The 27,432-nt window shown below is 38.4% G+C and overlaps 1 protein-coding gene across 4 annotated transcripts; it reads right to left on the bottom strand.

Annotated features, from left to right (window-relative positions):
* Positions 1-647: 647 nt before the first annotated feature.
* Positions 648-27,432, bottom strand: abca7 (ATP-binding cassette, sub-family A (ABC1), member 7). 4 transcript variants are annotated; one of them, XM_020702377.3, is made up of 51 exons: positions 27,294-27,432; positions 26,670-26,780; positions 26,111-26,293; positions 25,918-26,011; positions 24,838-24,979; positions 24,286-24,410; positions 23,094-23,212; positions 22,223-22,420; positions 21,446-21,538; positions 21,018-21,252; positions 20,539-20,678; positions 19,835-19,951; positions 19,552-19,749; positions 19,100-19,305; positions 18,681-18,857; positions 16,691-16,913; positions 16,363-16,584; positions 15,990-16,194; positions 15,685-15,798; positions 14,708-14,879; positions 14,443-14,574; positions 13,820-13,959; positions 13,600-13,737; positions 13,275-13,516; positions 13,050-13,107; positions 12,764-12,966; positions 11,432-11,558; positions 11,312-11,335; positions 10,979-11,124; positions 10,726-10,850; positions 10,539-10,643; positions 10,157-10,343; positions 9,826-9,920; positions 9,379-9,411; positions 9,192-9,297; positions 9,033-9,107; positions 8,770-8,939; positions 8,486-8,663; positions 7,819-7,934; positions 7,493-7,637; positions 7,178-7,301; positions 6,909-7,038; positions 6,506-6,632; positions 6,303-6,365; positions 4,502-4,608; positions 4,279-4,420; positions 4,053-4,187; positions 3,810-3,913; positions 3,630-3,722; positions 3,016-3,265; positions 648-2,465 (listed from the first exon to the last, which is right to left on the bottom strand). In XM_020702377.3, the coding sequence occupies exons 3-51, from the start codon at positions 26,174-26,176 to the stop codon at positions 2,031-2,033; spliced, it is 7,101 nt and encodes a 2,366-aa protein (XP_020558036.1). In that variant the 5' UTR covers positions 26,177-26,293; positions 26,670-26,780; positions 27,294-27,432; the 3' UTR covers positions 648-2,030. The 4 variants fall into 4 exon arrangements, with proteins under 4 accessions (XP_020558036.1, XP_020558037.1, XP_020558039.1 ...); XM_020702378.3 differs by having other exon boundaries at positions 26,670-26,733; positions 27,294-27,422; XM_020702380.3 differs by lacking the exon at positions 11,312-11,335.

Genomic DNA, 27,432 nt, shown 5'->3' with positions numbered 1-27,432 from the left:
ACTACTACTACTACTAATAATAATAATAATAATAGGGATTTCATCGTTATAGAAAGGAACAAATAAATTAAATATAAGATAAAAATATACTTTCCATTTTGTAATTTTTTTATCCTTAGAAAATTTTGGATGTTAAAGACATACTTTTTGTAATCAAGTAAACATTTACAGAATTCGAGGATTTTAAGTGTGAACAGAAACTGTTAACTTTTTTGTTCTTAACAAATGTGCCAATCACTGTTTCTGTCACCTTTTTCACTTTTGTTCATCCCTGGTGAAGCTACAGTAAGGGTAAGTTATTTATTTTTTTAAACCTATTCTATGTAATAGATATTCACATTTAAAATTAAAAGACAAAAATATGGAAGTTATACAATTTTAATTTTGAGGTCTACATCTACGTTTCTATGTGAGACATCAGGCTACTGCTACACAAAGGCTTTGAATCAAAGAAGTGATAGTCATTAACAATAAGACAATTTTAACACAGCCAGTTAGTAAAATTTTATAAGTGAAGAAGGGTTTGATCATTTTAAATTTAAACTGGGACACTTTTAAAATCGTCATTTAAACAGAGGATCCTCCTTTCCCTGGCAAAAATCCGTGAGAAAATAACAGACTTCAATTATTGCAGACAAACAAAAGTGTGTTTTTAAAAAGGATAACAGGAATCTAAATGTTTTATTCTCTTTCAAGAGCACTTTTTCTTGTACCAGTGGATGCACAAATTATGATAATATAGCTCTAGAACAGACAGTACAGATACGCAACTCATCATGAATTTCATTCAGTTCATCTTAGATTGAAGGGCTTTACTCCATTTTGCCACAAAAACTGAGTTTTTACTTTGTTTTTTTTAAGTCATTAAAAATAATAAAGTGCAGAAGAAGTTCTTGGCCAATGAAGGCATTTGATTGTATGAGGTGTGCGTCTCTGGAGCGCCATCATCTGAGCACTCCCCACTTAACCTTAAACTCTATATTCTCTTGGTTTCAAGCCATCTCCATAGCTACTAGTATTACAATCCTTAAACAAGTCCCAGTACATCACAGTGCAGTAACATTCAAACATTCAGCAGTCAGATGCATTGCTTTTTTTTGGTAAATTGTTAAAACAACATTTGTCCAAAGGCAATGTTTTTCTGGTCATTCTTATTTCTTTGACCTGATTGAAAGAGCTTGGCATGCAGTTACACCATTGAACCGAATCTTTGCCACTCTACTGCATACCAGCATGCTTACATTGAAAGTGTCAAAGAAGGATGTGTTATTTTTGTTTCATTACATGACAAAAACCAACTGAAAAATGTTACTCAATTACTAGAAAATTTGAAATTTTTAAATTTTAATTTTTTTGTTGTTTTGTAATACACAAACCATTTATCAACCTGAAACAAAACTCGAAACTGGAAGTTTGAACCAAATTGTGAAAAAAGTGAATTGTTGCATCCCTATAGTTAAAACTACAATAACATAAAAGATTATAAAAAGAAATCATTTTTTAAAATATAAATAACAAAAAAAAAACTCTTCCCACAGGGCAGTGGTTACTAAATAAACCCACACAAACAAAACAAAAAGCTTTGCATGTAATACACATTCCATTTATAAAAACAGCCGTTTTAAAAAGGTAAATGAAATTGTAAACTCTTCTGTGACCATACTTCAATTGCTGTTAGCTGATCGGTTTTCTGATATACTCTGATAAACACACACGTTTAGCTACGTCTTTTGACCTTTTTCTTTTTAAAGTGCACTCTGTAAAATAAAGACTATGGAGAGATCTGAGGATCACCCAAAACCTGCATAGTATTTTAACAGAATAAATAAACGGTAGCTTTGGAGAGATCTCAGTAACAGTTCGATTTGTGATCTAAAGGATAGAGGGTGAACAAGGCACCACAGTCGTTTTTTATAATGTAATAACATTGTATCGTATATCTTAACCGTTTGTTTTATACTGACTTTGTTTCAGAAATGGAATGAAACTTCTTGGAGCAGTAACATGCTCCGGTCTTTGGTCTGCAGGAGTTATAATGAGCTGTCCTGTGAGCTGTTGCTCACGATAAAGAGCGCAGAGGGATCTTTGCTCGAGTTCTCTGCCTTTCTTTTGGACCCGTGAGATTTACTGGACTCTCCTTGAATGTTGCTGCCGCTGCTGCTGTTGGACCCGCTGCTGCCCATCTTCTGCGCCTGTGTTAATCTGCTCATGCTGATGCTACCGCCCTTTTCTTTGTGAGACTTGCTGCTGCTCGTCCTCCTTGCTTTAGCAGTAGTGGAATTGATCTCAGGTGACTTTTCAGGCAGCAGTGGGGATTTCCTCTGCTGTGTGGGAGTGACTGGTGGTTGTGGCAGGACAGCCGGGGAGGTAAGTCGAGCGGGGAAGTTCGACTGTGCCAGGCCGTTGCTGATGATCACGTCTGTGAGACAGTCGTCGGTCTGATCTTTTGCGAAGCTGATGAACACCTGCAAACAAAACATGTTTAGAGTGAGCGATTTGATCATAAAATTCAGGAAAGTAATGACACAGAAAGGAATTTCTGCACCTAATTACAAAAAATGTTAGCAAATAGGACTCACAACGCGCCAAAAATAAACCTTCTTCAGCAGCATTATGCTAACAGAAGTTCTAAGTCACAGTATATATGCTAACAGAAGTTCTAAGTCACAGTATATTTATGCCTCTATGCACCAAATTGGAGGACAATTGCTGCTTTTAACTGTCATGATGAGAAATAAGTTTTAGGAATAGCCAAAGTTTATAGAGTTTGTAGTCAACAAAAGCTTTAAGAAATAATTTCCTTTTTTTTTTACATTTCTTTTTGTTTAAATAAATGCTGTCAAACTAGAGATGTCAGTCTCCAGGCCCTTAAGGGTTGGCATCCTGTTGCTGATTACCTGGATCAGGTGTTTTTTTTTTTAGCCAATGAGAAGCTACAATGGCAGGTTAATTGGAAACCGTGGAGACCTTTCCAGGTCTGGAGTTTGGCACCTGAGATAGAGTCACCATCCTTACCTGGTCCAATGTGGTCTGTGAGACAGAGAAGTCTGCCACGCCCAGCTCCTCGCAGTTGTTGGCCAGCGCGTCAAAGATCAAAGCCAAGGAGCAGCCGTGCGATGGCAGGTGGTACTGCAGGACATTCTGGTGCTGCTCCTTCAGCTCGATGTTGGGAAAGGACTTTGTCATATATTCATCCACAGGACACGACTCTGTGTCAGATTTGGTGTCCGCCAAGCGCAGGATGACTGTGTATCCATCCCCAAACCTAACACACAGAAATCAAGCATTTTCTACCTGCTCAAATGTGCTTTAACTGCTAGATATTAAGTACAATTTCAAAACACAGAAAAGGTTTCTTTTGCAGAGTTGTAAAACTTCTTACCTAAAAGAAAAACATCAGTAAATACTTGATAATGCTGCCCAAATACAACTAAAAGAGCCCCTCCGATCATCGTTTGATCCACTTTAAAAGCATTCCCAGCAGTCTTAAGTATGAGTATGCCATTTTTGGTTTAAAAAATACCGCAAGAACATGTTAAAAACACCAAAAACACAATTTTCTTTTTTTAATCATGTTAATTTTTAATTGCCTTTAGTATCGAGTGTAATTGCGCAACATCTGCTCTCACCTGTTCTTTAGGTGCTGCACAGACCCCAGACACTGAAACTGGCCGTTGACCATAATGGCCATCCTGGTGCAGAGAGCTTCACACTCCTCCATACTGAGGAAGCACACACAAAAAAAACATCCAATTTACTCCACTTGTGTCTTAATGTGTTTGATCATCTCAGATTATGGTGGATCTCACCTGTGGGACGTGAGCACTACAGCTTTGCCTTCTTTGGTGACACTATGGATGCAGTTCCACAAAAACCTTTTAGCTTTTGGGTCCATGCCGGTGGTGGGCTCATCCTGAGAGTAGACAAGTAATTAACCACAAACAAGCAAATGAATAGTAAAGTATAAAATACTTTATAGTAAAGGCTTAATATTTTTCAGGCAGTTCTTCTGTTTCTCATCTCCTCTCTCCTCTTTAGCATCTCATCCTCACCAAGAATATAACAGGCGGAGCACCGATGAGGGAGATGGCGGTGGAGAGTTTCCTCTTGTTTCCTCCGCTATAGCCTCCAGCCTTCTGCTCTGCATACTGAGTCAGCCCCAGCTTTCTTACCCCCCACTGCGCCACCTACAGTAAAGCAAAAAATGTATTGATGGAGCAGTTTTTTATGTTTAAACAAAACTGTTAAGCATGATTTAACCCAAATGTGTTTAGTTACCTTTGAAACAGACTCTTCTGGTACTCCTCGCAGGCGAGCGTACAGCTCCAGATGTTCCCGACCCGTCAACAGGTCACTAATGGCATCAAACTGCGGACAGTAACCCATCAGCTGGTGGACTCGGTCCATCTCTGTTAACACACTGAGGACACAAAAATCCCTTTAACTACCACACGAATGCTTGCACAGGCTGAATACTATGCAGCTGTGAGTCCTTCGGTACCTGTGACGGTCCAGGAAAGCCTCTCCGTGTGTGATGGGCGTGTCTCCGGTCAGCATGCGAAACGTAGATGTTTTTCCTGCACCGTTTACCCCCAGCAGGCCGAAACACTGCAGGGCAGACGTACAAGAACAGATTCAAAAGGATGTGATGACTTGATATAAATGTCACTCGTTACTTTAAGACCCAGTCCAATCTCTCTTTTTTTTTAAATTATTCTAAAAGCACTTCCAGTGGTAATTTAATTAGGCTTATGTCATTTTTAGCCAAAATAAAAACAGTGTTTTCTAGGACAGTGTTTTTCAACCAGTGTGCCGCGGCACACTACTGTGCCGTGAGAGATGGTCAAGTGTGCCGTGGGAAATTGTCCTCATTAACTGATCTAAAAGCAATTACCATCTCCATGATTTCAGCTCTCTGTTCATCCAAACAGGCCCTGATAAAACACTGAGGAGTTAGGAATATAAAAGATCATAAAATACTTTTTCTTTGTGTTTATTTTATTTTATTAAAGACATTTTGACAAGGTACCGCGATTCAGCTGCACCTTCGGCTGTATTTTGGAAACGTCCCGTCCCTTTAACTGTCTTCACCAATCATTCTTGAAGGCTTAATCACATGTCATCAGTCTGACCAATCAGAAGTGGTTAAAGTCTTCACTTCCTTGTCCCGATTTAGTTCGTAAAGTCGCTCAGTTCTAAAAAAAATAGCAGCTAAAGCTCGTCTTTAGCGGTGTAGCTTCCCACAGAATCCGGTATCAGACCGTGGAACAAGTGAACAAAACAATGAAGCTCCGAAAACCGATCTCCGGCCGTTTTATGCACTACATCTCCCATGATGCATTGGGTTGTGAGAGTGACAGCGCATACGGAGATCTGTTGTTAAACGTCTTGAAACCAACGAACACACATCAAACTGTTTTTAAATCTTCTAACTTATCTTTTATTGCATCTTTTAGAAAAAAAACAGCTGCAGTTTCCAGCTTTTTCTGCAACAATTATCTCAAAAATGCACGTGAGTTTGTGGAGGGGCTGTAGATCAATGCAGACTATGAGTTTCTCCTTTTTTTTAAATTTTTGGATGCTGGTGTGCCGCGGGATTTTTTTTAAGGTTAAAGTGTGCCGTGGCTCCGAAAAGGTTGAAAAACACTGTTCTAGGACATACTTTCTGCAAAGCGTCAGGAGTTCATTAGAGAATGGAGCAGAGCAGGGAGCTTTTGGCCCACCAACTGTTTTTTCCATGTATCAAATACAAACTTTTCCACAGGTATTTTTTTTTCTGCTCCCGATTCACTAAGATTGGAATAAAGAAATACTTACAAATGCTATTTGTAGTTAATTTTCTTAATATATGTCCTCCATCATCAGAAAATGCCCCAATAACACGTTAAAAACTCTGGATGTTAGATAATATACCAGTACATGTAGAACATTTTTATCAAAAACCCAAAATGAAATGTTTTGCTGATGTTTTTACAAAAGGATTTTGAATATTTCTGGTAACCAATAGCAATTAGGGATGCCACATTTCTGAGTTTAAAATAAAACCGTATGTTACACCATTGAACCAAATTGTTGGGAAAGTGAATCGTTGTAAAATTGTTGAAAAGTAGTTAAAAATTGGCTAATCGCAGTGTCAGGTTGTAGCTCTAGCAGGAAGTAAAGTGTTTTCTTTTGAAGAGCACCTGCCATGAACAAAAGAAGTGTAGCTCATGCCATCCGTGTATGAACTAAATGGAAGTTGATATTAAAGTTTTTATTGTTATTGAAGTTACAGACAGAAAAGAGTGCTGCGAGTCCCTCACCTCACCAGGGGGAATCCCCAGGCAAAGACGATTCACAGCCGGCTTTTTACCTGCTTTATAAACCTGAAAAACATTTCATGGAAAAAGTGGGGATTCAGTCTGTTGGTGAGAATGTAAGGATGTCAATGATGTGCTGAGAACATTTCAGTTACAGTACTGTTAAAGAAGTAGAAAGAAACGTTTGTTTGTTGACAGCTGCACACCTTGCTCAGGTTGATCATGGTGAGGATGTCTGAGTGAAATTTGCCACTCATGACCCTCGCTCGCTCCCTCGCCACATCCTCATCCTCTGGACCAATAGGAGGCAGCTGAGGCTCGGTCCACCACGGTCTGGACAAACATTCACCATTTTCACTGAGAGGGCATCACAACTATGAATCTAACATATGTTTATAAATCTTTACATCAATGTCCTGTGTCCGCGAGATTGCAGGGTAGAAAGTCATTGAAAAGGAATGGATAGACTTCAATAAATTCTCATAATTTGAGATTTTTTCTATTTTCTTTTTTTTTTTTTTAGAAAAGCAACAGGTACAGATGTGAAAAAGTGATCAAAGAATAAAAAGCTTTCTAGTGAAAAGCAGAAAATGAAGGAGACAGCCTTACTTGAGGTGAATGAAGAACTTGTATTGCAGGAGGATTGTGAAGATGAAGTAAAACACTCCTGAGGCTGCCATACAAAAGAGGTTCTTCCCAACAAAGTCCCATTGAAAAGGATCAAGAACTGGTCTAGCGCCTGCAGAGTGACACAGCTATAAATACACTTATTTTGGTTTCTAAACTACAAACGTAGAAAGCAAGAAGACTCGTAAATGTTTTGGGAAAACCTTAGGAACACAAAACAGAGGTTTGGAAAATAGATGTCTCTGATTTACCCAGTCTGTGGAAGGCGTCTGCCATAGCCTGGTTTTTAGCCATGTCAATAAGCCCTCGTCCCAAGCAGAAGTGAGGGAAAATTAAAAACACTTTCTTCAAGACATTGTTGATTTGATTCAGATTCTGTAAAGATAAAAATCATAAACAAATTACTAACACAAATTACTAAGAAGAAAAGTGCGAGAGATTGCCTGGTGACTACTGTTGCACATTTCTGTAATATTTCTGTCTTCAAATGAAAAACTTCTAGCTTTTTCGTGCTGTTCGTCATGTTTGTTTTGTGGTTAATGAATGAACAAACTTTGCTACCGTACGTCATCTACAAACAGCTCCAGAACAAAGGTGGCCATGCTGCAGTTGATGCCGATGAAGAGGTTGATGGAGGTGAGAACCACGTAAGCTGTGCTCGGAACGGTGAACACAAAGGATGCTGGGTACATCAGAGGAGTTATAGACCACCTAAAATCAAGAATTTAATCCATTATCAGAAAAGAAAAGTCCCCTCCAAAATGTTTTTCTTTGGAATTCAGGAATGATGCAGGAAAAAAAGGACATTCTGCAAGTCAAACATGTCTTGATGGAATTAGCAAACTGAGCTGGAATTAAAAGGTGAACTTCAGTCAAGTCTGCTTGAACTCACCCATAGAAGAGGAGCAGCAGGATGAGAGCGGGCAAGTTTTGCTCAGAGACGTACGACTTCTGCTGGAAACCGATGAAGATCAGCACCACCATGGCAGCCGGGACGGCATAGTTTAACTGCGTCAAGATCAGACAAGTTAAAAGGGAAATTTAAAGCACTAAAGGGTTTAAGAGAGGGCTGCACAATATGACAATAAACCACCTATACACCATTTCCATTTCACTGCAACAGGTTTATTTAAGTACATTAAATTACACTCCAAATGATCCTCGTGTACATAGGAGGCGGGTATCTAACACAAAAAGGTTCCATTTGATTGGTCAACGTCATGAAGGGGTCCCACCCGACTGGTCAAATGCGTAAAGGCCTCTATTTGATTAGTTAAATACTTCAAGCTGCCATGAGATGCATTAGCATGTGTGTTTACAGTAACCATTTATTGCAGTTTTCGCTGACTTTTGATACGCTTTTCGCACTAGGTGATATCGTAATGATGAATTAAATTAAATAGAAAATTAAATCCATCTCTTTGGACATTGGCAGTATGTTTTAAGGGGTAATTTTAGGTAAACGAGTCAAATGAAGGCTGGCTTTTTAGTAGCATATTAAAAAGGCACATGTGCGAGACGGTTCTGTTAACTCAGTTGATGTGACACTCATGACTCACCATGTCCCAGATGAAGTTGGCCACCCAGTAGAGCAGTGGCTGGACGCCACTGACAAACTGCAGATGTTTGGCTTTACTGGCTCGCTCCTCGATCAGAAAAAGAACAAAACTGGCCGGCACAAAGGACATGGCGAAGATAACACAGGTGGAGATTAACACGTCCACGGATGTAGCCATGCTGATTAGAAAAAGTGTTTAAAAAAAGAGCAGAAAGAATATATTTATATCTATTTTCACATGGATCTATATATAAATCAGACAAAGAGCTGAAAGAGGAAACTAACAGGGCCACTTCAGTGAGCTGATCCTTGGTGAGGTTGAGTGGGTGATTATAGGCGCTGATGCCATGTTTGCTCCTCTCTGGGCCTGGTGGAAGGCTGGCTCTCAGAAGGCCATTGTTCATGACGTTGACGAAAGACACCATAGAGTGCCACCCTTTATTGTTGAACCACACCTGGGATCAAAGATGGGAAATTACATTTATTTTTGAATCTGATGGCTTTTCTTCAAAAGCAGAGCAAAATAATAATGAAATATGTCTGTATACCTTGACATTGTCTTTACTGTGCAGTCCCTCCAGAAATGCCGGCAGTTTGTTTAGCAGGCTGTCAAGCGAGCTGTTCTGTTATCAACCATACAGCAGAAATGAGTTAATTTTTTTGTTAGAATTAGGTTTTAATAAAACAAGCTTCTGAGCTGGCTTTACCTGTGTTACTTGGTAACGTCTCCTAAAAGCCGACACAGCGTCTTCGACATGTTCAACATCCACTTCAGTTTGTGTAACTTTACCCCCAAGAGAGAAGCCTCCATACCTATACAACACATTTAAATTACTTTAAAATAATAGAAAAAAATTCAGTTGCAAGTATTTAACCAAACAATTTCCATTTTACCTGAATTCATTCACTAATTTCTTGGTTTTGAGGCTGTGAGGAGAAAACAAAATTTTATTGCGCAGGGTTTACTTAATGATACAAAAAAAGTTAGTCAGTACTTTTGGTTAATTTTAAATATTTCGTCTGGAACAAATTCCAATTAGCCTCCTATTTTATCTCAGACTCCCAACAAGTGTTATAAACATTCAGTTGTTCAGGAGAAAACTAAAAGAGCAGAAAGAAGCAGCTTAAAAGAAAAAAAAAAGAAACATTCTTGGTTTCTTCAGGAAGCTCTTAAATGCCCCATATTCAAGTTTAAATTTAGACTGGGTCAACCCAAAGGAAGGTTAATCTGAAAGCTAAAAAGAAAAAAAATCCAACTACAGTCAAACACAAACTTGATTTAGCTTGTCAGATATCCAGAGCAGGTAAAATAAATTAAAAAAATGGGGAAAAAAAGCATACCTTTTCTTCAGAATTTGTGCGTATGTCTTTACCAGGTAATCAGAGACATTATAACTGGTTAGATTTTGGAGGATGTCTCCAGTTACTCTCTTTATCTATAAAATAAAGACAAATGAAATCATAGCCACATTACTAAACTTTGAGTCTCACAAAAACACAAAGAATCAGAAATTAAAAAGTGGTCGTTTTCTGGAATCTCAAAGGAATTTTAGATTAGCTTTCATAAATCAGATGTCTCATGAGGATGTGTTCAGTCTGATCTGCATTCAGGTCGCTCACAGGTAACCTCAGCTTTAACATCAAATGAGCTCAGATCCGTCGCTTCACTCACCTGTGGAGGTGGAAGCCCCCCTGCACCTTCGGGACACTCGGGCAGCATCCGAGAGACATCCTCCGTGCTGCACTGACATTCAGGCGAGGGTCTTTCTTTGCTCCAGTTTCCTTTGCTGAACATCTGCCACATGGAAAATGACACCTGGGGTCTCCTGAACTGACCACCCCCCTCGACTTCGCAGCTCCTGCAGAAGAGTTTATGAATCACCCTCAAAAGATTCAAAATGAGGACACATTTGCTAATATGTGGTTTTTCCTAGTTGTCATTTTTTTCCAATCACAAAGTGACCAAGGTGGGAAAACCCAAATTAAGCAAAATCCATGAAATTATGTCATCTTGTACCACTTTACACAAAACCAAAGAGCTTAAACCATCCTACGTGTTGTTCCCTTCTTCCTTTTCCATACACTTAGTTCCAAAACCTGGCTGGTCCAGCAAAGCCTCAAGCAGGTTCTCCATGGCTGGGTTTCCAGGAGCATCGTTGCTGTATAAAAACGATTAACAGTCATTATCTAGGTAACTATGAAGGGAAAAGGTTTGCGAATGATTCCCTCTGGCTGGCTTACCTAAAGAAGGTGTACTGCTCGCCGTACATCCAGGGTTGTAACTCAACGGAAGGGTACCTCCCAAAAGGAGGAACAATGAGGCTGAAGAGCAAGGCGACCAGGACAAACAGAGCAGGAAGAACAATCTGAAAGAATGTACATATTTGTGTGATTCGATTTATTTAAATGAGTTCAAGACTGACAACATATTAATGGAGCACTGTTAGGAACATTATTCTCTGTAAACATGCAGCTTTAGATCTCGGGGTCTAACCTGAGCGAAGAATCCTCTGCGGCTCCTTCGAGCGTAGAGCCAGCGTTTGATGAAGAGAGCCTTCAGCTGCTGCCACATCAGCCACGAGCCTGACAGAGGCTCTCCTCCTCTGCAATCTCCACTCAGCAGATCTGTCTCTAAAGGCTCTGCAAGCAGAACAACACAGTGTGGGATTTGGGCGGATACATGTGATAGATGACAGGAACTTTACTCAGACTAACACACACTAAATAGACTTCTTCTTAGAACTCTTTCAATTTTGAACGATGTAATTTCCTTTTTCAAAAGGAAGACTGTTTATATCTGATGCCTGCTCAGGTGAACCGAGGGTACCTTTTTTACGGCGTCTTTTCTTTCCTGGCAGCATTATGGAAACAGTTACAATGACAGTTGAGACAAAAGACTGACTGAACATGAAAAGTGATGGGTGCTCAAGTGAGAGTGTGCGCCCACCTGGCTCAGGTTGCTCAGCTGGCTGCTCCTCTACCCTCTCCCCCGACGGCTGCTGGCTGTTTGGCGATAATTCCTCCTGCTCCGGCTCTGCGTCCACGCCAGTTTCTTCAGCCACTCGCAGAAAGATCTGGAATTTATGATGATAAAATGCTGATGGTTCCTTAATGATTTTTGTCCCCTGATATTAAAGAACAGCTTCAAACTGGAGGACTTTCTCTTTACATTCTGGATTCAAACAGATAAAAGTCCTGACAGCAGGTGGCAGTAAAAAAAAGCACCGACAGCTTTATGCTGAGGTCAAACGAGTAAAGAGTGGACAGCTAATTGACACGGAGGAAACCTATTAAGCCCATTATGAGCATGGCTGCTCCGCAAATATCCTCCCGATAAGACCCTGGTGTGTGACTGTGCAGTACACAAGCTTTAAGTCCAACTTCAATCATTTTTTTGAGCTACTTCAAAAGTGTTTTCAATCGTCTTAATTATGATTATGCCGCTTTTAGCCAAAACCCGTGTCATTTTCTAGGACATACTTTCTCTATAGCTCTCCTGCTAGCTTACAGCCCCTCACAACCCCAACCTAACATTACCAATGCAACAAAAATGGCGAGTAACATCGAAGCTATCCAGCTGTACGATTTTGAGCCAGATGCCAGCTCAGAGGAGGAAAACAAACTCATACCTGGATTTAATCGTCTATAGTCTATAGTCAATCTGCAGGCTTGTAGCCTTGTATTTTCTATGTCACAGCTACAGGCTTTTGATTTTTTTGACAATTTGAATAAAGAAATACCGGTGCCCAAAAATGCAGTTTTAAGCTAAATTTTCCTTATATGGACCCTCCTTCATAGTAAAATGCTGCAAGAATGTGTTAAAAAAACACCAAAAACCCAATTTTCATTGGAGTGGGTCTTTTAAGTAAACTGTGAGATTATTATATGCAAGTCTGCAGAGAATTAACCTGCATAGATACAACCTGGATGTAACTTTTGCACCTCATAATCATTTCAACCAAGCATAATGTAAGCAAACTCCACATAATTGTTTCAAAAACAAGAAACTAGATCCTAGTATTCGTTTGGGAATAAAATGCCACTTAACAAAGCAAGATGGTAATTTGAATTTCACTCCCTCACTCTTGTATCGGTTAATTAATTTAAAAAAAACAATAGATACCTGTAAACGTTTGAAAGAATATCCATCTCTGTCTTCATTCGTACTGTTTATCTTTGCAGCTTGTAATTTTATCATGCATTTCCAAAGAGTGACTGAATTTGCATTCTATTCTTGGATTTGCCCTCATCTCATAACCAGAAAATAACTGAAACCCACCTCCTCCAGTGTGCTGTCCGACAGGCCATAGCTGCTGATGCCCAACTCAGGAAGCCGCTGGTCCAGTTTAGATAAGAAGATCGCCAGGCTGCCGTCCTTGGCAGCTTTCTGCGGCAGGTTAATCACCGCCTCTCGTCTGGACTCCTCTACTAAACTCGCACTAGGGATGTGCTGCTGCACCAGAGCAAGCAGGGCTGCTACACCTGGAACAGAAGAAGCATGTCTTGCATTTAACTTGAAGCTCTTCACTGAAATGTTTCTTTTGCTTGGTGAAGTGGACACTTACATGAGCTGCTCTCATCACTTCCCAGTCCAGTGTCTTCACTCAGAGAGGATTCAGAGTCCTGGACACACAGATTGCACAGATGACAGCAAACTATTACTTTAATACGGTTTTTGTCCAAATATGAACACTTAAGGTCAAGATTCTTCCTAAAACCGAAAATGTAAGCTGCCCAAACTTTTTCCAACATCTCATTTTTTCTGAATTTTAATAGAATGAGTAGAAAACCTTGGCGTGAGGCAGTTTGTTGGTAATTATGCTGGTGCTGGTGGAGAAACTCGAGCCACTGGGAGTGTTGGGGTTTGTTTCCTCCCTCTTCACCACAGTCAGGTAGTAGCCAGAACCCAGCTGGGACTTGAGGAAGAGTGGTGATCCGCAGCAGCATAGCTTCCCCTTGGAAATGATGGCGATCCGGTCCCCCAGCAGCTCTGCCTCGTCCATGTAGTGAGTGGACAAGATGATGGTTCGGCCTGATTAAGAAAGAAGGTTTGTAGTGTTTTTTCCTCTCTTAAATTTTTAAGATCAAAGACATTTTGTGAGATTTGATAAATACCTTTGCGGTATTTCAGGAGCAGATCCCAGATCCCTCTACGGGAGTACGGGTCGACACCAGCTGTGGGCTCGTCCAAAACCACCACTTTGGAGCCTCCAACAAACGCTATTGCCACAGACAACTTCCTCTGCATGCCACCTGACAGATAAGCACATACAAATAAAGGAAAAGGACACAATCTGACATTTTTTATTGAAGTTTTACAATTTGTGGTTTTTACCAGAGAGGTTTTTAGTCTGCTCGTGCCGCTTGTGCAACAGGCCGACATCTTCCAGCAAGTTGTCAAGCTCAGCCTTCACCTTTTCCTCAGACAAACCCTTCAGACATCCGTAAAACCACACATGTTCCTCCACTGTGAGTCTGGAAAACAGATGTGGAGATGAAAACATCCGATTCAGACAAAATTAATCATTTAACACACATTTACACAAAATAATCACAGGAAATTTGGTAGAAGTTTATTTAGTTGCAACACAGATCTACTCAATTGATTTTATTTAAATCCTTAAAAACAGTTGCAAGTATTGACGTTTTTTTCTCTACACCATGTATTTTTCACAAATCCTGTCAAATTCTGCCAGACTAGAAATGAAAACTGAGCTGTCTTCTTCAGGTGTGTTTCTGAAGCTCCACAAAAAGATAATATTGCATTGTGTGCTGTTTTTCTGTCGGTTTGTAACCTCAGAAAACACTGTAGATTTCAAGTCCAGTCGTTTAGTCATTAAGGAGCTAATGTGCACCACTTAAGTGTCTAAGAGTTCAAACAAGGGGATGAAATTGATGGACAGGTTTCGTTAGTGTTTCTTCTCTGCTGAAGCTTTTTACAGGGAACCTGGGCCTTACATGTCAAACAGGACATTGTGCTGAGGGCAAACTCCCAGCGTGTTCCTGATGATGTCCATGTCGTAGCGGATGTCCAGGCCCTTGATGTACACAGTCCCAGAGGTGGGCGGGAAGAGGCCAGTCAGGACAGAGCTAACAAATAAAGACAAGTTTTAGGTTGATGTATAATCTTAAACTATGATCACGAGTCCATTAGAGCCGGCAGAGGCTCAAAATGTCCCCTATGTATAATAATTTAAAGTTTGAACTCCAGGGGATTTCTTACATGGTGGTGGTTTTCCCAGCTCCGTTGTGACCAAGAAAAGATGTGATCTGGCCTTCGAAGAACTTCAGGTTCAGATGGTTGACAGCAAGTTTCCCTCCCTTTTTGTAGATTTTGACCAGATTTCTGATGTTCACACCCAGAGTCATGTTACTGGGTTCTGCCTCAATGTTATCTAGTAAAAAAAAAAAAAAGAAACAGAGGAAAAGGGATTTAAAGTACTGGTGATTAAAACCTGACCTACATTGTGTTGAATAGACAAATACAGTCAGACCAAGTAACATTAAAAACAAGCAATTATTTCTAAAATAATGTAAAATTACTGGAATGAATAATTTAAGTTGTTCTCAAACTAATTTTTTGGAGTATTGTTTTCTCAACGCATGTTAATTAATAAGCTTACAGTCTCAGCTTGTTACCTGGATTTAACGTTAAGCTTGGGCTTATATAACAGCCTGTTCAGCCTCATAATTGCTAAGAAGATTGAGTTAAAGTATTTGTTTTCCCTTTTTTTAATTCAACAACATTACTGCCTGCTTAATATGTTTTAGCTAAATTATTAAGTTAGTTAAAATTGAGTTATTAGTTATAGGTATCACTGCTAAACTTTACAAGCTAATAATTTGAAAGTTTTACCCATTCTACAGAATTAAATTAGAAAATAATCTAATGGTCAAAATTCCATAATTAAACTAGATTTATTTGGTCATGAAAAAAACAATTTCCCATAATTAGTGATTTATACTGAACTAAGTTTAAAGTTTCATTCATTTCATCATCACAAAATGATACATTCCTGACTAAAAAGTCTAGCATAGAAGCTATTTTCATTCCTAACAAATACAGCTTTTAAAAGCTGATTTAGCATTTTTTCTGTGAAAATTGACTTGCTTTAGAATATCGTTTTATTTTTTCTTTACTCAACCTTATTTTTTAATAAAAGTATCAGAAGAAGAAAGCCATCCTTCAGTTTCTTATACCTTCATCCTGGTCTGTGGGAGCTGGTGGGATCGGCATGCCTGCTTCAAGAGGAACACCCCCCCAGTAGTTGAGCTGAAAGATGAAATACCACGGCCTGGGGATCCCAAACTCACCTGCACAGAAACATGCAAAAATATAAACTGTAATATTTCAAATTTAACTTTTGCATGACACAACTTCAATTACAATCTATAGAATATTTTCAAAAACTTGAAAAATCTCAATATTAAAGTTTAAACTTTACTAAAGTCTTCAAAAAGTGTGAATTTTTCAAATAATAAAGACAACAATCCAGTTGTCATACCAGGAAAAACGGCTTCGATGTACCAGGCTGCGAGGGCATAGATGAAGGCATCCACATAGAGCATGATGATGGAGGTGGTGAAGCTGTACGAGTCTCCTTCCACAGGGCTGCTCTGCAGGTTAAACCACTGGATGCCAAGACCCTGCTCTTCATATTGTGCAAAATATTCACAGCCAAAGCCAAAGGCCACAGGGGACAGGAAACTCTGACGGAAAAAAGTTTAGTACGAGCTGTTAAACATTTCTATCTCTTTCAAAATCTCCTTAGGAGCTAAAAATTCTCTGAGAAAAAAAAACATGCCCAGACAGAAATAGATTTTCACAATAAAAGGTGAAAATATGCAGTTCTATTGGTGGATTATTATCTCTCTCACTGCTAAGATTCGGTGTGTGGAGTTGAGGTGGTCCCTCCAGGCGGTGAAGAGTGCGTAAGGCAGGTAGAGGCTGAAGTAGATGAGTCCTCCACAGGCAGAAGCCAGGTTGGCCTTGCAGAAGAACGTGCTGATCAGAAAGCACTGCATGATGGTTGCAGTGGCAAACGCCATGAGGAAAAAGAAGACGACAGCTGGATCGCTATATGGCAATATGTTACCCCACTGAAAAAAAAAGGAAAAGACAATCAACGAAACTGTTACATGCAATGATGTTACAGTCTGAGTTTGAAGTATTCAATTAGTAAATTTACTCAAAAAGTAATCTCACCTTGAGCAGACCAATGAGGAGTGCTGCTGAAATTAGGAAAGGAATCAGACTGCTGATGAACCAGCTGAACCACAGTGTTCCTGAACTCAGACCCATAATCCTCATGGTTTCCTTCAGCCTGGCTTCCTTCTCATACACAATAGATTTGGTGATCATTGCCACTGAGTAGATCCAGGCCAGGGTCATGAAGAGCGGCAGAGAGCGGTTCAGCACCCGCAGAAAACTGAATGGAAAATAAGAAATTCTATTCATGAGCAGCAGCACAGATACTGGAGAAATCTTACAGAAGCCTCATGTGTCATGTGATCTGACTGAGAACAATTTTCTTCTGCTTAAAGGTAATTTGACAAAATTATAGCAATTGCTTTGTTTTGTTTTTTTATTTTGGGTAGCAGTGAACAACAGTGGCTAAGAAAATAAAATAAAAAACAAATAAAAAAAATGTACATACAAAAAAAAAATGTGGCCAAATTTGAGCCTGGGGGTTATTCAGGATTGGACTAATATTGGTAGGTAGAAATATTGGATTTAAGGTTTTTCTACAAGTTTAAACATATGTATCATGCATGACTTAAATTCAAAAGGCTGAGAGGGGTTTTATTTGTTTCCATTTCTAGCATTTTGGTAACAGCTTTTCTTCAACAGCTCTCTGCAAGTAGAAGCATCAATATCAATTCATTCATAAGTCCAATAAAAGCTAAATTTTATCTTTCTAAAATGCTTCACAATTAAGCAAAAATAAATACAAACAATAACAGTAAAAGTAGGGGGGTAAATTGGAATTTTCTATTTTCTAAAAGTGATTTTAGAACCTGTCTAATCTTTAACGACAGCACTTTTAGGGTCTAAGACAAAGATCAGAGAAGCTAAGGTGGGCAAAACCATTTAATCAAAGAAAAAGCGGAATATTTGAACCAGAATCTAAAACTAAGCTGGTGAGGAAAACCTAACTTGGAGTTATTTGCTACCAATGAAAAACTCTTTACAACAGCTGCAGCTATAATGGGGAAGTCTGGAAGACCATCACTTAATTTGCTTTAAAGCCACTTAAATTGAGATTATAACTTACTTTATCCAATCTGGATAAACAACACTTGATATGAATCAAATGTGGAAACTAAAAGAAACTTCTGTCCTGAAAAACATACAATCTGGAGTCCTGGAAACACCCATTTCCTTTTACAACTCTTTTTCTTTTTCTTTAGAGAGGAACTTACAAGCAGAAAAGTGACTAATTAAACCTAAAAATAAAAAGAAGGGCATAACTTCTATCTTTTCATCATTTAGACTAGTTATTTTTTGACATCCTCTTTTTGATGGGTGGGAGAGTTGGACTAAATATGAGCCGATTCTTTTCCTGGAGAACAAATCTAGCAATTTTTGTGTCTCAATGACCGCAACTACAGGGATTTTACAGAATACATCCTGAAGGGGATCTTAGGTAGAGCCCTGTTGGACACCACAACAGGAAATCACAAGTAAGAAACCTCTTTTAAAATGAAAAAGATGTGCACCCACACACTACTGCTAAACGTCAACAAGTATCCAGTTGTCAAATGGTAGCTAATGGAATAATAGTTCTGCTTATGACTGCTACTTCATTGGATTATTTCTGAAATACACTAAGCAGCACAAAGTCTTATGCAAATAAATTATCTCTAAAATGTCCAAACTTCATACATTACATACTTTGTCCCCATTATTTAGGCTAGATGATCGGCTGGGACACAGTCAACTCTAATATTACAAATTACTTTTATAATTTTCAAAAATCAAAGCAAATCTATTGACAAATCCAATAAGTTTTTTATGACTAACTTAGCTTTTCTAAAATAATCCTAAAGCTACTAACAACTGTAACAATCCCTTAAATCATCCCATCATCCAAGACTAAAATTCCCATTTAAGACGCGCAGCAGTGATCTCTGTTCGTTTTGATCTGTAAAAAGAGATCAGTGAAAGTTTGTGACTGTGTGCACTTGTTACTCACACATCGTCCACATAACAGGGGTAGGGCATCTGCTGGATGTAGATACCCGTCGTTTGTTTTATTCCAGTTAACACCTGGTTCAGAGCTCTTTCCACCAGATCTTGGATGTAAACAAATCCCCCCCAAATGTAGCGCAGGTCACTAAATGGTTCAGCGGCAGGGCCAGGATCCCAAAAGCTGAAGGGCAAACAGGGAAAATAGCTCATTTAAAAGAAAAAAGTACAAAAAAGGGTTTGCTGCTGGTTTAAACCATTACAGCTCATTGAAATTTTGATTTTTTAGATAATATTTCAGGATTTTATCGTACAGAAATTATTTAATCTCATTGCATCAAAGTTATAAGAAAAAAATGAACATTTTTTACAAATGATGTATCATTTTGAAAAAAACAAAACATAAAACAGAGATATCATCAGTACTTGTCCTTGATCTTATTGGTTCGAGCCACATTATCAATGTCCATTCGGATCTTGTAGGAGACATGTGGCGGCAACTCAGTTGTGGAGGAATTTGGCAACAGGAAAAGGACACCTCCCCAAAACTGCCTGTTGTCCAGCAGCTCCAGAGCTCTGTCGATCAGCTTTGCCTCAGACTCCAACCCCTCCAATTTATCCAGGGAGATGCACTGAGGGAGAGCAAAAGGGTAGTTTCTTAAGCAATTTTTCTTTGGGAACTCAATATTCATTCAGGTTTTTTCATAAAATAAATTATGAAATAATGGTAAAAGATAAAGATTTTAGATTTTAATGTAAAATAAATAAATAAATAAACTTCTTACACTATTCTTACACTATAATGCTTTAACAATGTACTTAACGTTTTTAGAAAAGCAAAAAAAAAAAATTCTGGCTGCACATAAAAGAAGGTTAACCTTAGTGACTTGTGCCACAGTGTTGGTCACATGGCTGAAGTCATTGTAGAGGTCCAACCAGGTCACTGGATGACCTGGTTTTCTTTCAGCGTTTGGTGAAGGTGTAGACAAGAAATGAGCGATCTGAGAGGCCGTCCAAGGCGTGTTTTCCAGACGCATGTTCACCAGTACCGCGACCTCTGGACGCCTCAACAAATCCTGTTGCACATTAGAATAAACAAAGTAAATGATGTGTAAGAAAACACAAAACATGTGCAGTGGGAGAGCAAAGGGAGAGTCAAACCCGCAGAAGACGAATGTCTGAACTTGTTTCCATGTAGGTCTTGATTTCCGGTCCCACCTCCATCCAGGCTTCATCCACATCCTGCAGAACTTGCAGATCCTCAAAAGTTTTGTTTACCTTCAGAAATGAAATTATTTTAAACTTTGAACCCATAAAGCATGCAGCTCTTCTTTTTTTTTTTTTTTTTTGGGGGGGGGGGTGTTTTGGAGCATATTTCTACAGTGGAATCAATACACGTGTTCTCTTTGATTAGAAAGAAAATTGTTCAAAGCCAGACCTAAGGAAAAAAACAAAAAATCGCCAAAGTCATAAACTAGAGCTGGGTCTCATTACCAAATTCCTAAACCAATACGATATACATTTACACAACAACAATTTGATTTGATTTGGCAACTAAACACAATTCAATAATAAAACAAAACTATTTTTAAACTTTCTTAAAAAATAACTTTTGGCTGAGAAAATAATGTAGACATAAACCGATCAAAGGTAAAGCTTAAAGCTTTAATAGACATTTTAACAGGTTCTGATTTTACAAACTAACATAGAAAAATACAAAAACTTGCTTTAAATGAAAATTGATCCATGGACGATATAAACTGATGTTGCACCTTCTAAATCCCAATTAATTTAACCCCCTTACACAAAAAAAAAGGAAAAATGCATGGCTAATTAAATGTTCACTCTGGGAAAGACAATAATACCTCTTTCATGACTTCTTTCACTGCAGGAGTGTCTGGTGCATACAGCAGTTTCCCCACAAACAGCGGTTTGATTCCTCGCCACACGATTCGAGAACGAGGGTCGGACTCCAACTGGTGAATCAAACTCCTGCAGAAAGGAGCTGCAGCAGAAAAGGAGCAGACGGCATAAACTCTCTTAATTTGGTCATTTTCTTCATGAATTTAGAAATCACAGGGATTACAAAGCTGTCTTTAAATTTTCAGCTTATTCTCTTTAAATATACAGCAAGCCGCTAATATCCAACTGAGAATGTGCTAAAAACAAGCGCTTTTAATTACAAAAAACAATACTGGTTTATGTCTGTGGTATATGTGGGCTTAAAAAGCTTTAAAAGCTTGAACTACCATCCATCCTAAAGCTGAAAAATAAATTTGGTTATCATAAAAGGCAAATTATTTTTTCAAAGTAACATAAAGGTCAAAGATGGGAAGTCTCTTACTGGTGGTGTTAGAAAGGCCCAGATTTGCATCCTCTATTGCGTCTTTGCCCAATAAAGACTTAAAGTCGTTGTCTTCATACCAGTTAAACGATGGGATACGTTCACCGCCCATCTCTGGGTGACCACACATGATCTTTGAAAAAGCACTGAAACGTTCTCCTTCTGCTGTGTTGCTTTCAGGAGTGAGAAAACTGAGGGCTTGACTGACTTCTGTAAAACTGGATAGGGAGGAGATCTGTTGAAGGGTTTAAGGTTATGGAAAAAAGAGCAAAAAAAATAAGAAGATGATTAGAAAATATATAAAATAGGATTCATCTCATTTTGCCACCATAAACAGTTGTCAAACAGGTTTACAGTGGGTTACAGCCATTTAAAGTCTATATTCCAATAAAAATGTATAAGCAGAAAGGTACTGGATAACTTCTTACACTGTCTGTTAGTACGGTCAGGTCCTGGGAAATGGTGCTGATTGCCTGACTCATGACTCGAAGATCTTCAGCGTTGGACACGACAAGTTCTCTCTGTCAGGGAGATAATTAAACTACATTAGAAATGTATATCAAGAAGGAAAAAATCTATATTCAAAAATCAACTTTCTTTCTTTCTTAACTCTCCACATTAAAAGTGGCCTCTCAAATGAAAAGTTTAAACATCTGAGTATTGCTAAACAAAGAATCTGATGCTAAGTAACAATTTGGATTTTTAAACCAAGTGGTAAACACAGAACTTCCTGATGAAAGCTGGTTTGTAAGCAAAGTAACTGGACTTGGATGCAATTCAATTGGGTCTACGTTGGGTTAAATCTTTTGATATTCGGATAATTGTTGAATCTTGATTCTAGAATATTAAATTTAATGTTCCAGCAACTCCCTGAGTTGGGGGTTTCGGGATCCCACAGACTTAAACACTGAATTCCAGTCGGCTCAATCTGTCACCACATCCTTTAGTCATCCTTTTTCTACTGATATTTGTTACCATTTAAAAAAATATTATGCAATACATAACTTATAATGGAAATTTTATCCAAACATCTGAGTTCGCCGGTAACAGATAGAACGCAGTAGTATGCTATTTTTCTAAATATATGTAAGATCCGGCATAATCTGAGATGAGAGTATTTCTAGTTTTTCTGAGAAGTCTGAATTTGATTAGATTTTGGATTTTATTTTTTTTAAGAACTCCACATCAATCAAATCAGTACTTACCGTTATAAATTTGGTCAAGTCAAGCTGGCTGAAGAAGAGGCTTTCAGCCTCCTTCAGGACCTCTGCTGGGAGGTTGCACAGCTGAGTTTGAAGATCAGTCATGTTGGTCGCTCCACCTTCTACAGACAGCATTTTTTCTAGCAAACTACCATTGCACACTACATCCTTAAGAGGCATCTGGGCTGCAGTCCGAGCAACCTGCAAGCACAGGAACCCATTTTCTATATTTGTAAGAGCCAGGGTACTTAAAAGAATAACAAGAAGCAAAAAAAAAATGACATCTCCTACTCCACTTTCTATCTAAAGTGCTTTAGCTAGAATTCTTTGTATTTGTGTTAAAGTTTGCCTTAATCTGGGTCCTACTATAGTAGAACACATTCTTAAATAATTCATAAAAAAAAGAATGAAAGAAAATTGGTGTTGGAATGTCGTTATGAAATTTTCAGAAAAGAGCAGAAGGCGAATACTTTTCCTTAAAAACGTTTACATTTATCTGCTGTTGTCAGTGGCAAATCAATATTTCTTAATTTTAAGGTAGTCAGAAATTGCTCTTTTGTTATTCTTCTGAAGTTGCATTTAGTACCGTATGCTGTTGTCAAATTAAAAAGAATCTGAGGAGGTTATGCTAAATCGTACAGATGACTTAAGCATTTTTAGTAGACATGTAATAAATTTTGGGAGAACATGAAGCAACTGACCAGGTTAAATTCTCAAATGATTCAGTCCTAATTTTCAGGGTTAAACTGGTATAACAAGCATATTAACACCATTAATTTGTGTAAAACGATCAAATTAGTACTGCATTGCAAAAGTCTACTTCTCAGTGCTTTAGATACTCCAACACATTGCTGTTTAATAAACAACAAATGACCTGAATATTAAGATGAGCGTTCATCAGCCGATCCACAGTTTCAGATGACAGGCTGCCATTAGTGAGCAGAAAGGTGGAAACTGTCTCATTGGCTACCAGGCAGTCTTTAAGTGGGACAGCTACAGTAGAAAGAAAAACAGAAAATTAGCACAGTGAACTTAAACATGACATTCACCAAATAAAAGCAACTGCTACGATAAAAAAAAACTATTGATTATTAAAGCCTGGACAAATGCTCAAGAGCAACCAGACTCTTTAATTTAAAGGGAACATTTCCAAACTTTTGATTGGACCTGCAGGTTTATTGATTTATATGATCAATCAAAAAATGAGTTATATTTTTTTTCTTATACACAATAATTGATGAAATATTTATTCACTTAAAAACCCTAACAAAGAGCAATAAACATGTCATACCTCAGTGGAATCTGACAAATGCCAAACTCCACAACGGATTTAAATTCTCCCCTATGATAAAACAAATTCATGCAGACACAAACACACACACTAACCTCTTTGTATTGGTCTATTTGTCTGGCAAGAGCAGTCATGTAACCTGATACAGCTACAACAGGAAGAGGGTAAACTATAATGTGTGAGAGTGGCTGATGCTTTTGTGCTCAGAATTTCTACCTACTGCTGCATCCAGGTGAACTCAGAGAACACAGGTTACTAAAAAGTTCTACATGCATTATCATCCTCTGGATGCATCTCCTGACATTTCAAGGCTACTTTTTGTTGACAGTAAAACGACTTAGCTCTAGGGAAAATGAAATATATTTTTTTGTGTGGGAGAAAGACCAGAGAGGTTCACTCAGGACTGTGCCTAGGCTCAAACCAGCAACCTGCTGTCAGACCAGGGCTTAAAAATACTAAAAGCCTCATTTACAGTTTAAAACACTGAAAGTTATCATGATTTATTACCTAAAAGTCATCCTCTTCTATTTACTTGACTAAATATTAGGATCTAAGTTTAAAACTTGTTTAAATAAGCTTCACTTTAACTTGTGATTGTTAATGGTCTATATTGTTTACCCTTTACATTTTGCACATGGCATTCACTGTTTGTGGCTGTTAGTGCACTTCTTTTAGTTTTGAACAGCATTGGTACTGTCTCTTGTATCTTTCTTTATTTTTAATCTATTGAACGGTGTCCTTGAGGGAATTAAAATAAATAAAAGATCAAACTTACTTGGCGATGACTCAAATCTCGTTCCAAGCAGCCGAACGCTCTCCATCAGGTCCTGAAAGGCAGTGTAACTCTGGTTTCCACGGCCCAACAGGAGAGCCTGAGCGTCCATGAACACACGCGACAATCTGGAGAAGAGGCACAAGAAGAGTGTTGTTTAAAAAAAAATATATATATATATATATATATATATATATGCATCATATTCCACTGCTGCATGTTAAGAACTCAAATCACAGGAATTTACCTTTGAATAAGCTAGCTTGTAGTTATTTTAGTATGTAAAGTACTACAAAGAATTAAAAAAACATAGATAGCTACTTCCATGTTATAAATTCCAACAACAATAAGACTTTTTGGAATTAACAGATGATTTAGTCTGGTTGTAAATAAGCAGTTTAAGGATACAAAAGTGCATTGGATCGTATTGGAGTCTCTTAAAATATTTGGTCTCAAACCTCTGACAGAACTTTATTTTTCTAATGGCGAAGTGCATCTTGTAAATGATAAATAAAATCCTTCAGTACAGACAACCTTGTCTCAAATTCCACCTACAGGGAGTTGTTGAAGTTCCCAGCTACGCCTGGCGTCTCCCCCGGCGTCGGGCTGCGGAAGCAGGGGTTGTTGACGTTGCAGACGATGCTTTGGATCCAGGGCAGCGTGCCTGCTGACGGCAGAGCTTTGTTTGGGAAATGACCTAATAATGGAGGAAAGCAAAGCATCCAAAGTTAGCACAATAGGTTAAAACTTTTTTTTCAAATTATGCATACTCTGTAGCACCTCCCTCACATTTTTAACAAAATTCAAACCCTTTAGATAAATAGTAACGCTCTTTCAGAACATTTGCTTTTGCAAAGTTTTTTCCAAACATTAAACATTTTTTACTGTTTGAAAAATGAAAAGAAAAATGATAAAATTCCTTCAGAAACATTTAGCTATTTTAGAATTTGTATGTTTGGTGTACTTTTATTTAGATAAACTGATCAACCTGTTTTACTTCTCTTATAAACATATTGACTCAATCTTTTTGGTGGGCGGCCATGGTGCAGCGGTAGGGCGGTCGACCCATGATTGATGGGCCTTGCACGCCCATGTGTCGAAATGTCCTTGGGCAAGACACTGAACCCCACCTTGCCTCTGGTGGGAGGTTGGCGCCAGTGTTTGGCAGCGGAGCCCCCGCCAGTGTGTGAATGTGTGAGTGAATGTGTGTGTGCATGGGTGAATGGGACTGTGACTGTAAAGCGCTTTGGGCCTTCGAAAGAAGGAAGAAAGCGCTTTATAAGTATACGCCATTTACCATTTTTTTTAGATTACAATGACGCTTATGATGCGTACTTAGCACATTTATCTATAGTTAAAAATATATCTGATAGCACACATCATTCTTTTCCTGTCTGATGTCATTTTCTTAGTAATGACTTGCTCCACTCAGATAAAACTATCAAAATGTGTCTTTATCCTGCAGCTAAAACACAGACTATCTGACCTTTTTTGTTTACGTCATTTCACCAAATGAAAGAGCAGGAGTTTTTAAAACAAGGAAAAGCACAACGAATGGAGAAATTGAGACAAGTGTGTCTGTTAGTTTACCTTTTATAACACAAACAAAAAGACAGATTTTGAAATATGACTCACATTGGCCTTGTTTGTAAGGGGGGTGTGATTGACGAACAGCGATGAGGATGAGAAAAAGGAAGAGTGGCCAGGCTAACTCAATGATCAGTTGAATCTGTGCAGGACAATAACATGGGAAGCATTTGTAGGACAGAAGAAAAGCAAACTTATTGTAGCCGATTTTCTTTCCGAGTTGTGTCTGCAGTGTAGGTACCTTGTTTCTTCTGCGGTAAGTGACGTTTTTCCACAGCAGGAGATACAGTTGATGGAAAAACCCCATCGCTTTCAGGTACAAACAGGATATGCGTCCCCTTTCAAATTAAGGCCGAAGGTATTTGCAGCTTTTTACCATCCTCTCTGTTTCGTCATCCTTGAACCCTTTACAACTTCTGGAATACTGTCAATGGAAAAAACAAGAAGACAAACTAAGCAAAATGTAATCAACAAGAGATACAAAAAAAATAAAATAATAATAACACAAAACAAAATTATTTGTTTTGTGTTGTTAAAATTCAATCGGTCATTAAAACAAATATTTGAAAACTTTTTGTGAAGGACTAGGCTGGGTTGCAGTAAAAAAAAGTATAAGAAAAAAGATTTAAACCAAAAGTAAACTTTCTATTTAACAAAAAAAAAAGGAAGTTAACCTATCCTGAGTCTTTTTTTTTAGTGTGTATAGTGAGTAAAAGTTTCCTTTTCGTGTCTTCAGTGATCTGCTCAGCACAGCCAATCTTCAGCTTTATCCTAAAATCCTCCTGATCCAAACAGCTTACCTGTTTCCCTTTGAGCCGGTTACTTCTGCTCTGTCAGGGCCTCCTAAGGCAGATTCTTTTAGCTCTGGTAAATAAACAGGCGAGGAGACTCTGCCAAGTTATAGGGATCCCCTAAAAACAGTTTCATTAAAACACAATGCACTGAGGCATTGATTGCATGCAGGGACACACTTCTTTATTTTCAGCCTTTAAACCTTCCCTTGCTGTGTTCTTTAATTATTTTTATCAGACACGGCTTGTTTTTGTTTTTCCTTACAGTATAAAAACCATAAAGCACTGAACCCGATCAGGGAAAATATCACAATAATAATAATAATAATAATGCACATACCTTTACACTACCAAAACTAAGTAATAATTAAACAAATATCTAATTCAGAGCACACAAAAATATTAAAACAATACAGTGTAAAGTGGTCTCATACCAGTTGGACATAAAATCATGACAGGAAGTTCAGAAAAAACAACTTTTTTCTTAGCTGAAAGTGGAAAAACAAGTCCATTCTTCTGAATTAATGTTAGCTTCATTGTAGCACCTACAGGATGTAGGTAATGCTTCGTGTGTTCACTCCAAATATAAAATCAGAATACTAAGCTAATAGGTATAAATCTGTTAATATTTACCTTTCTGGAATATTGCTGTCTTCTTAAACGTCCGCGACAGCCAGAGAAATAAAAGGTTGGAGGCAGCCCGACATCGACTTCCCTGTGGTTGTGACAGCAGGTGAAAACTGAACGCTCCGTCCACCGCCGAAGATGATTG

Source organism: Oryzias latipes, chromosome 4 (genome assembly GCF_053564925.1).
Source record: "Oryzias latipes strain Hd-rR chromosome 4, Olatipes_Hd-rR_3.1".
Lineage (NCBI taxonomy): Eukaryota > Metazoa > Chordata > Actinopteri > Beloniformes > Adrianichthyidae > Oryzias > Oryzias latipes.
The sequence above is the reverse complement of the archived record's forward strand: the minus strand, read 5'-3'. Positions and strand labels throughout refer to the sequence as shown.

Excerpts from the sequence above, each read along its gene's own strand:
- abca7 (XM_020702377.3), bottom strand. The coding sequence starts at position 26,176 with ATGGGGTTTTTCCATCAACTGTATCTCCTGCTGTGGAAAAACGTCACT. Across the intron at positions 21,539-22,222 it reads ACTTGACCAAATTTATAACG|AGAGAACTTGTCGTGTCCAA; the intron begins GTAAGTACTGAT and ends TCTCCCTGACAG. Across the intron at positions 7,039-7,177 it reads AGACGCCTTCCACAGACTGG|GCGCTAGACCAGTTCTTGAT; the intron begins GTAAATCAGAGA and ends GTCACTCTGCAG.